Source organism: Arachis stenosperma, chromosome 7 (assembly GCF_014773155.1).
Source record: "Arachis stenosperma cultivar V10309 chromosome 7, arast.V10309.gnm1.PFL2, whole genome shotgun sequence".
Lineage (NCBI taxonomy): Eukaryota > Viridiplantae > Streptophyta > Magnoliopsida > Fabales > Fabaceae > Arachis > Arachis stenosperma.
The window spans coordinates 89,013,114-89,029,198 of record NC_080383.1 but is presented as its reverse complement, the minus strand read 5'-3'; the positions used below and the strand labels follow the sequence as shown (position 1 = coordinate 89,029,198).

The 16,085-nt window shown below is 25.9% G+C and overlaps 1 protein-coding gene across 1 annotated transcript; it reads left to right on the top strand.

Moving 5' to 3' along the window:
• The first annotated feature begins 3,111 nt into the window (after positions 1 to 3,111).
• LOC130940253 (protein LIGHT-DEPENDENT SHORT HYPOCOTYLS 10-like) lies at positions 3,112 to 6,470 on the top strand. Its single transcript, XM_057868349.1, has 2 exons — positions 3,112 to 3,850; positions 6,196 to 6,470. The coding sequence occupies exon 1, from the start codon at positions 3,233 to 3,235 to the stop codon at positions 3,803 to 3,805; it is 573 nt and encodes a 190-aa protein (XP_057724332.1). The 5' UTR covers positions 3,112 to 3,232; the 3' UTR covers positions 3,806 to 3,850; positions 6,196 to 6,470.
• The last annotated feature ends 9,615 nt before the right edge of the window (positions 6,471 to 16,085 follow it).

Genomic DNA, 16,085 nt, shown 5'->3' with positions numbered 1-16,085 from the left:
AATATTCTTTTATTACAATTAAAATAAAATCTTTTCCTCTAAAATTAACAAACTTCATCTCTCTTTCTCCTTTTTTCTTTTATATTTCTCTCTTTTCTCTCTTATTTTCTATCTCTTCCTATCTTTCTATTCTACAAAAATAAAATTAATAAAATAAAATAATTAAAAAAATCAGTAATATTATTCAAAAAAATATATTATTATTATTACTATTATTATTATATTGCATTTTTTTAATTTTTTATTTAATTTCAAAATTTTATCGTTAATCTTTTTAATCTATATTTTTACTTCTTTTTTTCAAATATTTATTACATATAATTTGAAGAGAATACTAATATTGTGATTAATAATTAGAATCAAGATTTAGTTCTTTCAAAAAATTTATTTTTGAGTTAATTTTATAACTATTAACATAATTTTTTTTAATACTAATTAAAATCTAATTATATATATAATATTATTTTTAAACAAAAAACATAAAAATTAAATATTTTTATTTGTACAACAGACTTAACACCTAATTCAAATATATAAATATACACATTAAATTCTTTCAAGTTTTAAATAATGAATATTAAAATTAATTATTAGTAAAAAATTAAACTCTTTCATATGAAAATAATAACTTAAAAGTTTATTATTTAATTTTTTTATTTATGGAGACCTTGGTCTTCTTAGTCGATAGGAACCTTTGTCCCCTATACTTTTTTTGTAAAAGTAATTTAATTCTAGAATTTTTTTTTACCATAATCTATAATATCAAGATAAAACCAACAAAATTTTAAAATATTTATATTCTCGTAATGTTATTAAAGATAAAAATACTAATATGAAATATATATTAAAAATAAATTAAATTATACATAAATTTATAAAAATATACATAATATAATCACTAATTTTAATATGCACATAATATTTTTTATTTTTATCTTTGAAATTTTCTAAGACATTTTCTTCCTTATAGTTATTTTAGTTTATTAATTAATTTAATTAGTAATTTTATTAATTTCTTTGTAATGATGACAAAGAGAGAATAAAAAAATTCAATTCCAATTCTAGTTTTTAACACTAAAAGGGAAAACCAATTCCAATTAACCTTACATCCTGTTGTTGTACTGGAATTAGCTTATTGAATAATTGAAAGATATGACTACATTGAAATATAGATTTTGTGATTATTATATATATAAATGCCATTAAACTAGGTAGTGTTGAAATGCTGAAACGGGCCCTCAAGGACAACTTCACACAGATGTTCATATATGGTTTCTTTTGGTGTTAAGGATATTAATATTATGTAAGCAATGACCATTCCTCCACTTGAAATATTTGATGACTTTTTTTTTTCTCCCCTAAAGTAAGGGTTTTTGGAGTACCATATGATTTTTATTCTTATAGAAAATCCACAAAAATATTAAAATAAAAAGCCTTTTAAATTTATTATGCTTTAATTATTATTTATTTTTTTTTGCACTAGGGTATCCATCAGGCCGAAAGTCTAATAACTAATCTTTCGGATACACAAAGACACACAAAGTGGACGACCCTTCCAAACAAGCAAACTCTATTCCCATCTTCCGGCGAGTATCGAACCTGAGAGAGATAGTTAAAGGACACATATCCTCATCCATCCAACTTGGGTTGGTAATTTCTTTCTGATTTAAAACATCAGCTCTATCTACTTTTGATTTAATTTATTTATTTGTTCTTAGGACATCAGTAGCTCAATCAACATAATAATGTTTGATCTTTTGAACATTTAAATTATTGGATGAATTACTTGTTCAACTGCAAGTTCATAAATTTATTTATTTATTAAACTTATCCTCACATCCTAGTTTAGTATAAGATAACATGCTTAAATAAAACTTACAAAAATATAACCACTTATATATTATTAAAGGCTGTTCATGAATTTAGTTTTGGAGGGTTCTAGAAAAATTGAAAAACTTTAGAGGGTAAACCTTATTAAAAATCCACCAAAATCCCTATTTTCTAATCATCCTAAATTGTGAGATAGATTTTTATCATACTTTTATTTAATTTACTATTTTATTCTTAATAAATTACTATTTATAACTATTTGTTTCTAATTTTTATCCCTAATATTCGAAAAAATAATAAAATTGTAAAAATATATACTATGCTCTCCAAATCACTATTTCTTAAATTACTTTAACTAATAAATAAGAAAAAATTAAAAAATTTAAAATTCTTTTCATTTCGTTTTTTTTCCATAATTTTTTTCCTTTACCTCGTGGCTAGCAAACACACCCTAAAAAACAAAAAAAAAACTAACTCAGCTGCTCATGTAAAGTACAATTGAAATAAATGTATCCTAAGAAATCAAATATATGAAATAAATGTATCCTAATAAATCAGAGCAGATATTCTTGAGTTGTTACTCAAAGACCAGCTCCATTAATTTCTTTTTCGACTATATTACGTGCACACCAAAATCAGCGACTAAAGTTGATATAAAATACATGTTAAAATATAAATATATATTGAAAATAAATTAAAATATACGTATATTTATATACAAATACATTAGTGAATGATTTTAATAGTTGATTTTAGTGTCCAAATAATATTTTTACTTTATTTTCCTAGTAAAACTCACAAGCCTAAATCCAATTAATTAAAAAGTTGTGTGCTTGGTGGCTATAGTGAAAGAGATGTTATACCACACTATTACTGCTAACTAACGTCAATGTGCTATACAATAGGGTTACTAAGAACCATTCCTTAATTTTTAACCATTAATTCCCAATTTTTTCTAATGCGTGGCAAACAAGCCCCTAATACTGCTAGATTACCCTACACTGTTATAAAAAGAGTCACCAGGGTTACATTAACCTTAGTGCTAATTACGCTAAATTAACCCAATAATAATTGCTTTGATGATGGAAGCACAATAATAAAAAACTATAGGGGAAAAAAAAATAAAGTATGATTAATACTAATAGTACCATTAAAGCAAGAAATAATGTAGGGAAGGAAGAAAAAGAAGGGCTAAAGCACTTTCATTGGTCCCATATCATGTCCCCTCACTAGCCTCTTTGATGTGATCTCTCCAAATTTCAATTAATTAATTTTTTTTTAACTAATTTCCCCCTTGCTTCCACTGCTATTCTATTGTCTTCTTTCTTCTCACCCCACCAAAGAACCTTCCCCTTTCTTCACAAAAACAAATAGTAGATGAGTAGTTATCAATAGCACACATATGTCCACAAGCAAAGGGAAAGATATAGTAGAGGGATCGTCAAGATCTCCTACTGATGGTGGTGGTGGTGGTAGTGATGATCGGATTCAACCGCAACATCAGTTGCCGTTGAGCCGATATGAGTCCCAAAAGAAGAGAGATTGGAACACTTTCGGCCAATACCTTAGGAACCAACGGCCTCCAGTGCCGCTTTCTCAGTGCAACTCCAGCCATGTCCTTGAATTTTTAAGGTATTTAGATCAATTCGGAAAAACAAAGGTACACTCGCAAGGTTGCTTGTTTTTCGGGCAGACCGAACCACCAGGACCTTGCACATGCCCTCTCAAACAAGCCTGGGGGAGTCTTGACGCTCTCATAGGCCGATTGAGAGCGGCATATGAGGAAAATGGAGGTCTACCCGAGACAAATCCATTTGCCAGTGGAGCCATAAGAGTTTACCTACGAGAGGTTAGGGACTCACAAGCCAAAGCAAGAGGAATCCCTTATAAGAAGAAAAAGAAGAAGAGAAATCTAATCAATAATAAGGCCAACGGTGACACCACTACTACCTCAAGCTTACCAGCTTTGCAGTAAAGTTATCATCAACATCCCTTTTGAATTCCCCTTCAAGAGCTTATGGTAATTTCTTTTTGTTACTACTGTTTTGGATTTGATGCTGTTTTCGATCAGAAGTTGACATGGAAAAAGAAAAGGGTGTTTTGAAATGTTGATTGAATCATTCATTGATGTTATGTATGTGCATATTAATGACATATACTAATTCCACGCTTCAAACTCTGATGAGGTTGATCGTTTGATCATTGAATTTTCAACACCACAATTTCATCAAACACATAGTATGATTTTTTAAATACTTATTTTTTTTTATAATTAAACAATTATTAATTGATTTGGTTCGACCCCACGGATATTTCACAAAAAGAGTAGAGATTTTCCCCCAAAACTTTAATTTTGTTCCATTCATTGTCTTCATTATATTAAACCCTAAGCTCCATGGTCTTCAAAACCCTAAATGGCATGTATATAACATGTATATATACCTGTATACAGTATATATATACATTCATTTTTCTTTCAAGATTATACTGAATAAGCATGGAGTAGGGACTTCCAAAGACACTTGCATACGTTTGCTCTATTGGTCCCTTTCACATGCAAAGATCACAATGTTACCATGGTTTCATTCTTTATTAATTAATTAGTTAATTATATATTATATATTTCTCTCTGCTTCTTATATTATATTATATTAGCTTATAATATTAATAATAAGTTCGCTGCTTCACATAATCTTACTTATTTTGGGATTTGCACTATCTTATTGCGCCCTCCACAGAACAAATACTAAACCAAATTAAATAAGTTTTTTTTAAGAATAAATTTGATTCACGAATTGATTTGCTGGTTAATAAAAACTCTTCTTATATTACTATATATAGGGGGTAAAAGAATAAAAGAAAGGACATTTCTTTCAAATAATTAAGATCTATGGTTGTGGGAAAAATTAGATGCTGTTTCATGAGGCCTTGTCTGCTGGTGGCATAATCTATAATAATATATCATCTTGGTACGAAAAATCTCTTTTGTTTTCAAAAACTTTTGTCTCATTCTAACGAATTTTGTTTTGTTTTGTTCCTTTTCTCTTTTTCCCATTTCTAACCAATGGATAATAATTGTACTTTCTTTTTTATTTTTTCATGTATGCTTTTATCTTCTGATTATGTTTGAATGAATATATATTCTCCTTTTTTCTTTTTTGTCATGTTATCTATATGTATTTTAATTTCTAACCATTGTACATGAATTACACTGTTTCTCGCATTACCTAACTGTGCTAATTAAGGACCATGAGTCTCTACAACCATGGATTTTTTGTTCCATTAATAGGTACACACCATGCCACCTCAAATGTGTTTGTAACTAAAATATTTATATAAGTTTGTGCTCAGATAAGAAGACTATTGCTTTTGTGACCATACTCTATATTGTCTTGCATTTTTTGTTTTACGTGGCAATTAATAGAAATAATGGACATTTCTTTAGGTGAAAACATCTCAAAATACTTTTAGTTTGTATTTTTATTTTTTGTTTTTGATAGATGAAAATAACATCATTTTATTATTTATTGTATTTTTTACAAAATCTTAAAAATAAAAAATAAAAATGTAAATCAAATGCATCCTTGATTATTTAAAAGAAATACTTTCATGTCTTATAGCACACTAGACTATACATGTTTTTGGAGTAATTATACATGAGTACTCATTTAAGAATTGAGGAAGTATAGCGAGCCAATGGATTATCTATACAATGTGTACAATGGGATATAGGGATGTTCGATTCACTATGATATCAGATGTTTATTATCCCTGATATCTAAACGGTTATTCTAGATAATATGGGTGTATTGTGTTTGAGAAATTAGTAGTATTTTATGTTAGGTGTTTATTTTTTAACTCATATTAGACTAAATAAATAGTTCATTGTACACATTGTACAAATACTCCAATACTCCATTGACTCCCTAACAGAGTTCGAATTGAATTTTACATAACTTTTAACTAGTTTAAATAAAAATTTATAATGGCAGTGAACTATAAGAACATGTAATAAGACTAATCTTATTTCAGACATGCAAACTAATTTTACAAGCATACACATATATTAAGAGTAGTGTCTTTAAGTGAGAAGGTGTAAAAACAAATCTTCATTGGATGGCAACATATAGATAATCAAGATTAATTTGGCAAATAAATGTGAATATTAATTTGAATTATGTTGCTAAAAGAAGTTTCATTTACAAAGTTTTTTATTTAACTAACTATAACTCTTTCCTTTCCTTGTATTTTACAAACACTGTTTGAGAGTTTATTAGCTAGGCATTGTATATATAATCCCATTTAGATAGATCTCATACATGTATTACGGTTTTCTAATTGAATTAAGCTCCTATACATGTATAGGACTTGGATGATGACTTTAATTAGCTGAAGAAGTCAAGGAATTGGAGCTAAATGAATGAATACTTCTTACAATGAATACAAAGTCGGATTCCTTGGGTGGGTCAAGATCTTAAGCATTCCATGGTATTTATGTGTCAAGAAGCTAAGCTAAGTGTATTTTGTTATTCAAATGAGAATCTAAAAATCCATTTGAGGAAGGAATTTGAGTAAACCTTATTGGGTAAGTTTCTATCCGTATTGTATTCACTTTATTATGATGATGAAGAATTTTTATATATGTTTTTCATAATTAATATATTTAGTACTAAAACATATATATGTGTGTGAAAATTATCTTATTTTATGACCAGTGTTATGTGATGCATGTAAGTAATTATCTTCTTGCTTTTTGGATGGAAACTAATTAATAAATAGCATTAAAATATTGCTACTGTACAGTGATATGATTATACTTTTGTTATATACGTATATATGCACAGAATTTGTCCGCGGTTATACATATCAATATCATACATGAATGTTCAAAACATGTATATATGTGCTTACTATATCCTCATACTCATAGTTATACTTGCATGGCCAAATATATGCATACAAAATATTTTACATGTATTATATACATTATATAACTAGTAATTCTGTTGATGAATATTTAAATTCATATGTCATATATTTCTCTATCCTTAAACGATACATAAGATTTCATTCATATGTATCACAAATCACATCCCATTTAAAATGAGTATAATAATTATTATTATTATTACTATTATTTACAAAGTATATGGTCTGATGATAAGAGAATATATAATGTAACTATACATTCTATATAGGAAGACTATAGGGAGACCACATAATTTTTATAGGAGTAAATATTTAACTTGGTACTCAAATAATTTTAGTTTTTGGATATTTTGTTCTCAAATAAATTTTTATTTTGATTAAACTACTAAAATTATTACTCTAAAGTTGCATAGCTTACAAAATGAATTCAAAAGATGTTAATGATAAATAAACTTTTAAAAAATTTAAAAATACAACAAAAAAATTAAATATTAAATATATATTTAAAATAATAATTTTAGAAATCAAATTTTGATTAAAAAACTATTATTAAAATCTTTAAAATTTGTTAATTTTTTATCAAGTGAATTTTTTTTTAATTTTTTTTTATCGTGAATGACTACATTGTTTGAAAAATAAAAAGAAAAATCTACATCAACTCTTGTTCTATTTTTTTATATTTTTTAAATATTTATTCAAATATTTTTCCAAAAAAATTTAGATTTAATGGATAAGTTATTTGCTAAATATATATTTTTTTACTTACAAAAAGTATAATATTTATTGGTTCTTTTTGTCATATTTTTAAATTTTTTAGAGTTATTTGTGTCGATAACATTTTTACGATTTTTTGTCAGTAATTGCATCTTTCGGATACCGAATTTGTAGTTAATCATTTTTTTAAGAGCAATGCTAGGGGCCAGTAACTTTTGTGATTGATAGTCATCAAATAGCCATCAAAGATGATTTAATGGTGTGAGATTGGTGTGAGATTTCATCTAATGGCTCACCTTTCTCTGCTGGTTATATGCTGGCCAAAATTTAATAAAATTGCTGGCCCTCTAGACTTTTTCTTTTTTTAATTTTTAAAAATTACTTCAAACAAACTAATTTCAATCAAATTCTTAATATACAACAAATAAATTCTAACAAATTTTATTCTAAGACAATTAAAGTATACTATCTAAAATTTCTTGAGAACTAATTTGTATGTTTAGGATCTTACTACTAACTACTGATGAAACAATCGAAATTAATTGAAAAATATTTTTACCACATTTTAAAAAATTAAAAAATTATACCTCTAAAATTTAAAAAGTATATATTTTAATATTTGTATGAGTAGTATGAAGAAATGAGATAATAAATAGAATATAATTATTAGTACAGGTTATGACAGAGTAAAGTACTAAAGTTTACACATTTTCTTAATTGATCAAATAAAAAAAAATTTTAATAATGAATTAAAAAATTAACTATAATATGCTATCATGAGAGTATATAATCAAATAATGTATTAAAATAATTTGTACTATTTTAAATGAATCTTGTTATGTATATCAAAATATTTTATATTCTTAAAAAAAATAGTAGTTCACATATTTCCAATTCCAATAAATGTGAGTGGATATACTACAATTGATAGAAAAATAAACTAATTAAAGTGTCTAAAATAATTTAAAATTTTTTTAGTCTCTTAAAAGGTGTTTTAGGTGGTAAACTTTTATTTATTGATCAACCACGTATTACGTATATATTTAAATAAGTACAATATTGTGTAGGTTGTGTGTTCTATATTATTTGAATTTTTGGTTAGTTTATATTCCAATTAATAATTAATGGCCGATTATAATTATTATTTTAGAATACATGATCCGAAATATTACCTTCTTTTTGTTTGGGGTATCCCCACAAATATGTAACATGATGCCCCCACATAGATGCAAATAATGCAAGTGGGTTAACATTAAAGTCATCGGATACCTCTGCTCCCCTCATCAATTTTTTTAATCAATGTATTTGACTTGATCACTCCATTTCCCTTAATTAACTCAATGATTAAGGCCTTTCTTTCAATTATCAAGCTCGATTTGAAATTAAAATCTTGTCATGCACTTATGTCTATATGTTTCAGGGTGGAGATATATATCATGAATAGTCTAGCTTTTAATTTGATTATAATAATTAGAGTCTAGCTTTTAATTTGATTATAATAATTAATTAATTTTGCACACTCATTCTATGGTAGAGTAATAAATTTTAACCAACTGAAATTGATAGAATAGTTAACTCATTCATCTATTTAACTAATTATTGAAAATTCAAATTTTATATGCAACAAATTCTTAAATGTAGTTTAAATTCACAACGAATTAACTATTCTTCTGTCAAACTAAAAAATACGATGAACAAAAAAAAAAATCTGTTAATTTTAAATTTAATTAGTATATATTTAGATACAAAATTGGATATATCATATCTAAATATCCTTAATTCTTAAACTAATAGATATTACAAAGTTGAAGGATAATATACCGGTAGATTTATCTAATCATTTTTGCACTTATAGTATATTTTATTTGAATATATTATTAATTAAGTTGTCAAATTCAATTTCAAATAATAAATATACTATAAAATTGAGGAAAATTCCAATAGATAAATTTATTTGGTAATTAATACTATTACCTTATATTAAATTTTTTATCCAGTTAAAAAAATAGAAACATAAAAAAATTAATTTTTTAACTATAAATATTTTAATATTATATTATAAAATTATTTATATTAAAAACTTAAAATCATAATAAGAAATACATAATTGAATCCACATGAACACCTCCATAGTCACGATTAATTATGGCCATTCAGTAGTACACTCTTTAATTTGGCTCCTTAAGGCTATTTTTGTTTTTGAAAATAAAATAAGATAAAATATTAAAAATAAAATATAAAAAATAGAAATATAAAATTTAATATTTTTATATTTTATTTAATAATAAAATAAAATAAATTATAAAAATTTCATTTATTTTTATTTTTTATTTAAAAATTTTGAAAAAAAAATATAATAATAAAAATTTAATAAAAATAATAAAAAAACAAAAAATAAATTATATTCTTTCTGATAAAATATATACAAAATACACTAATTAGTATTTCTAGACACAATATTTTTATTCAAATCTCATTTACTAAATATAATTTTATATCTCTATATTTTTATCTTAATATTCCGTCCCTATAAACAAACACACCCAAAGAATTGCTCATGCTCATATATATACATTGCATTTTAAGTGGGAGTGGGATTGGGCTAAATTAAAGTATTACCTAAAAAACCTAGATATTGGTATCCTATAATGTATGGCATCTAGCCATGACCAAATAAATATATTTTCTAAATTTGTAAGATAATTTATCATATAAGCTATGTCCAATGACGTTCCTAGTTATAGGTATTTTCAAAAATGAAGATAATGCAATGATGACACATAGAGCGTAAAAGAGGGGACGGAGATAGCATGCATTATATTTATAGGCTCTCTATATATACTAATACACATTAATAAACTAAACTAAATTATTTTCTTAGATTAGTAGTGACAACATATATATTCAGTTCTTGGATTGAAATGGTGAGAGACCTAGCATTGTCAAATTACTGCTATATATTTGGTTTCTAGTTCTTTGTAATATTTGAGGGAAGATTCTGTTGCATGTAAAAGAGATCTTATTATCATAGATAGGAATACATATACTTTCTTTTATTTTTTCTTACATTATTATTTTTTGTCATAAATTACTTTTTTTAAAAATCTAAACAAATAAAAAGTACATAAGTCGTTATATTTCTACATTTTCATCACTTTTAGAAGATGAAATATAAGTGTAGTTTATCCTAGAAGTGATATTTAAAATGAGATTTAGTATTATGCTTTTTAAAAGTTGTGTTTGGTGATTAACAGGTGTTTAGGATAAGAATTTATGCTTATAATAAAGCGATAGTTTTCTATACTAATTTTGAGCATAGATAACAATTCGTATTATGGTGTATTTTTTTTTTCAAAAATATTTGATAATTAAAAAATTTAATCAAAATTAACTAAAATTTATTTTATTTAGTATTTATGAATTACTGTAATAATTAACGAATATTAAATAAAATAAATTTTAACTAATTTTTTATTTCTTTAGTATTATATTGATTTTTTTTATAGTACATTTCTTATGAGAAGATCGAGAGGAGTTAGAAAATAACTGAAATAATGAATTTTTTTTTTCCCTCTCGGGTGATGCAATATAATATTTTATTATATATAAAAAAATATGTGATAAAAGATATTATATAATAAAAACTTACATACTTGATAATATTGTTTGAAAAAAATTATGAAAATTCATTTCTATAGATTTGATCCGAAAAGGAAAAATTATAATAAAGTGAAAATTCAAGAAAATATCATACTATATTATTAAGAGATTTAAGTATTTTGATTATATTATTAAGAGGATGGTAAAACAAAGGATGGTGTAAATTATATGATTCAAAAGGAAGAGGTAAAAATGGAGGACTTATTTGAACTTTTAAAAGAAAGTACCTTTAAAGCGATGATGATGAGGATGATGATGATGAAAGCCAAACCATTTTCATTCTTTATTAAATTTCCCCCCTATTATTATTAGTTAAACATGGTATTATTATTATTATGATTTTGAGAACAAGATCGAATTAATTGGTTAAACTGAATTAATCGAAATTGATTATTATATTACACCGATTTAATTTAGAATAAAAATAGATTGTCAGTGAATTAGCCAAAAAATTAAATTGATTAAAAAAAAAAGTAAAATGCTCAAATCAACCTAATTTTTAATAGTTAACATATTATTTGGTCATATTTGGTTCAATTTCTATTGAATCTCGGTCCAATCTTTAAACTTTTGAATTTCTAACAATATCGATTTAATTTTTAGAATCTTTATATTTAAATATTTACTGACAAAAATAACTCTAAAATATATGAATGACAAATAAAACTTTAAATATAACATTCTAATATACAAATTTTTATACTTGAGTCGTAAGTTTTCGATACTAAAGTGGCACGACTCTCAAGGTAGATCTTTAATACATAATTGTATATATATTAAAAAGAAATATTAAACGAGAAGCCTAAAAAGGAGTAAAATAAAATTACGAAGACGGATACTCACGTGTCGACAATAAAAAAATGAAGCGTTGATTGAAAGCAATATAAAAATAAAATTGTAGGGAAGAATAAGATAAAGACAGAATGTAGATATGTAATATAAGTAAATAGCCACTAGTCGCGACCCGCGAAGTTTAGGCCGGCTAAGGTACAGAATAAAAGCAGTTTGACAACATTAGGTCCTATCTCTCCCAAAATATACATAAGGGCCTCTATAGGCAAGTTTTCAAAAGACTAAATACATAGCATAAGATTTTCCAAAACAAAAACGGATAGAATCTAGGCAAAATATAAACTAGAGAATTCAAAGGTCTTCGCCGTCTTTCAGAAAAACCATAACTCACTGCTGAGCACCTCTACCTGTATCTGAAAAACAAAATATATATACGGAATGAGAACCCCCAACCCATGGATTCCTAGTACGGTAAAAGTGCCAAATAAATACAATGTTCTATAATATAAATTCACTAGGCATCCTAAATTTCTTATCTTGTCATATCCAACCTAAGTTTTCACTAATCCATAACTTGGCAAACATCATAGGGGATTTTAATTTTAACCCAATATCCTTCATACATTCACTATCTTCCAACCAAATAATCCAAGGACCGAATCAAACACAAACAATACAGACAATTAATACACAAGTAAGGCAAGTAGGGCAATTAGCAAATATTCAGAAAACATGTACAATTAGGCAATCCAAAGCAATTAAGCAAACCCAAACAATTCAAAACAAATGCATATAATATATGTCTATTCTACTGGTCGTGAGCTCACGTGTCAGTTAACTGCCAGAACCCGACACACCTGGTAGCTAACCCGGATATCGTCTCTCTGTTGCGTATAAATATCATTAGAGAAAATACGTGTCCTGTCACCATTAGAAGGTATATGTACCCTATCACCATTAGAGGGTATCAGTGCCTTGTCACCCTTACAACTAGAGAGAAAAATACAAACATACTCTTTTTAAATCTCTTTTAATTCAACCCAAACTTTACCAATTCAGCATTAACCAGATTCTAACTTCCTTATTCAATCCAAAACCCACCAATCCACCATTTTCATGAATCTCAAATCAACAATTCAATTCAAACAACATCCAATCTTTCAAGTTCAATAATCAACATAACTTATAAGCACACAATAACTATCCAACACCAATATCAATTTCCTTCAAACATTCTCTACTCACATCAATCTATCCAATCATATCATTCAAACTTAATCCGAAGGGGCATTTAACCTATAAATTCACATCATACCAAACGGTACTTAAATGAAACTTAAAACCGTACCTTAGCTTATTCCTCGTAAAACCCAAAGGCACCTCAAGGTCAACGTTCCTCAAGAGTCCACCACTCCAAGACCTCTCCGAACCGAATCTCAGTCGCCAAGGTCCAACAATCAAGCCTCCCACATCATCAATGTACTCCAAATCAACTATCTAAACCACATATATTACTACAATTAATCTCTAAACTCAAAATCTCAGCAATTCTACAAGAGGGCTAAGGTTCTTACCTTGAATGTGCCTTAATAAAAAAAAAGTCCGCTAATTCCTCAAGTCAATTTGATCCTAAAACATCAAATTAATCAAGAATCTCAACACCCAAAGCTACCAAATTTTTGAATTATAGAAGAGAGGACAGAAGCTAGGAATATAGTTTTCTCACCTTGTTATATACTGGGCTTTGTAGAGAATTCCGAGACGAATATGTGGTCGCTGACGGCTCGTCAATCGGAGTTTCGAATCAAAAGTTACAGACGCTAGTAACTTTCACTTCTCTTCTCATCACCGTTCCCTTTCTCTCTTTCTCTCTCTCTCACTTGCAGCGTGTTTCCCTTTCTTTTGGAGAAGAAAGGCTGAACCTTGGATTATATGCTTGGGCTTTTGGCCCAATACGGGCCTGATTTGTCTGGTTTGGTTTGTTCGGCTAGTTTAGTCTAATTTTAGGCCAATTCTTTAAAATTAATGTCAAAATTCTCATTTTAATTTTCTCTATCATTTTAAACCTTAAGAATTACATTTATAATTTTCTAGAATAAATTATAATTTAAGAATTAATTATATATTAATTAACCAGATTTTACATCGAATGATTTAAAAATGTGAGTAATATAACGAAAAAAAAATTCTCATTTTTTATAAATAGTGTCATAAAATTATTTCTCTCAAAAGTTTAAGTTTATAAGAGAAAAATGTATAAATAATTATATTTTTAACAAATAATAAACGATTATTGAATTTAGCATTTAATTTATGCATTTTATTTGAATTGTTGTGAAAATATTTGGATAGATAATTATCTAAAAGGCACCTAAAAAAATCAAGCAAATATAATTCGACGTAAATTTTTTTTATTTTTCTAAACAATTTTATTCATTACGAAAAAAATTAACGAAATTCACTTTATGTAAAATAATCAAATCTTAGAATAAAAAAATCTTATTTTCATAATAATATTTTTCAAAGATCACATCAAAATATAATTTTAACAATTTTTGTTAAAATATATATTTAATATATAATTATTTTGTCACATTTTTAAATATTTTAAAATTTATTAATCATTCATATCTTTGAATTATTTTTATCAATAATATGAATTTTTGAATATTATTTTAGTAATTTACTTTATAAATAATTTATCTTTATACATTAAACCCTAAACTCTACAGCTACTTGATATATTCAATATAATGGATTTATATATTTACTTGTAAACCTATTAAATGCACATTTAAATAGACTAAGTAGTCCAAGTTAAACTCAAAGCAAAAAATAAAATAAGCTAAAATTCTGAAGTTAACTAATCCGATAAATATTTATTTTAGACCATTTTGTTATCTTAGTTGTGGGGGTGACAAAGCAAATTAGTCCGCCCCAATTCGTTCCGTTTCATTTAGACTCGTGTTATAAAATGGAGCGAACTAGCTCGTTCTGCTAATTAAAATAGATTCAAAATGCTAATTCATCTTGTTTTTATGGCAGATTGGTGGGTCGACTGGCTAGTCCGCTTGACTTTTTAAAAAAAATTAAATACAAATAAAAAATTAATTTATAATATAATTTCTTTTATTATCTCTTTTTCTTTTAATTTTTAACTTCAATAAAATTATTTAAAATAATATTTATTAATAAAATTATTTGTTATTTTAAAAAATAAATTATATAATTTAAATATATATACAAAATTATAAAATAAAATAAATAAAAATAATAATTTTTTACAAAAAAAAAATTGAAAAAAGGCTGGTCGAACCCGTATAGATCATTTTCCGATTTAATGAAAGTACATTGCTCAAACCTTCTTCCAATTTAATGAAAGAAGATGTTAGGTCTTTGAAATAACTTCACACCAGAAAATTCTTGTCCTTCAAGGATTACATCAAACAGGTGTCACAATTTACTTAAATTTCTCTTTATCAGCTGTTTCATGGGCTTTTTTTAAAAAATAAAAAAACATCATTTTTACTGATATGATTAAAATTTAAATGTTTTACCTTTTTAAGTATTGTTTTGTTATTATGCAAGCAAGTATTATTTTATAGTAAAAAACTGCCCAGCAAAGGAAGAGTGCTATGGGGCAGCCCTTGCCAGCGCAATAACAACAATAGATGTTTATAAATATATAGATTAGAGAAATTTTTAAATTTAATATAGAAATCTTTAAATTTAGACTATATATTTAAATTAATATGAAATGAGATAAATGTTGATTTAGTAGTTATTTTAAAAAAAAGTCTTATTTGCCTTTTTTTAAATAAATAACAAAAGTCTTAGTTGGCTTTTTTTAAATAAATAAAAAAGTCTTATTTGGTATTTTTATTTAAAGTATAATATAATTTTTAGAGATGTTTTATATGGTAGATGTTATTGGTAGTGGTGGATAAAATTTTATGTAAAATATTTGTATTTAGGCTAATTGTTGTAGTTTATTATGTTGCGATGGATGGTGATTTATGATTGATTGATAGAGTTTTAGGAATTTTTATGTAATAGGTATTATTGTTAGTCGTGGTTTAAATTGAGCTTAATGTTGACATTACAGAGAATCGGGCTGGTCTTATGTTCGAGGAGGAATATGGACTCAGGAGTAGAGGAAC

Coding starts and splice junctions, on each gene's coding strand:
- LOC130940253 (XM_057868349.1), top strand. CDS start 3,233: ATGTCCACAAGCAAAGGGAAAGATATAGTAGAGGGATCGTCAAGATCT.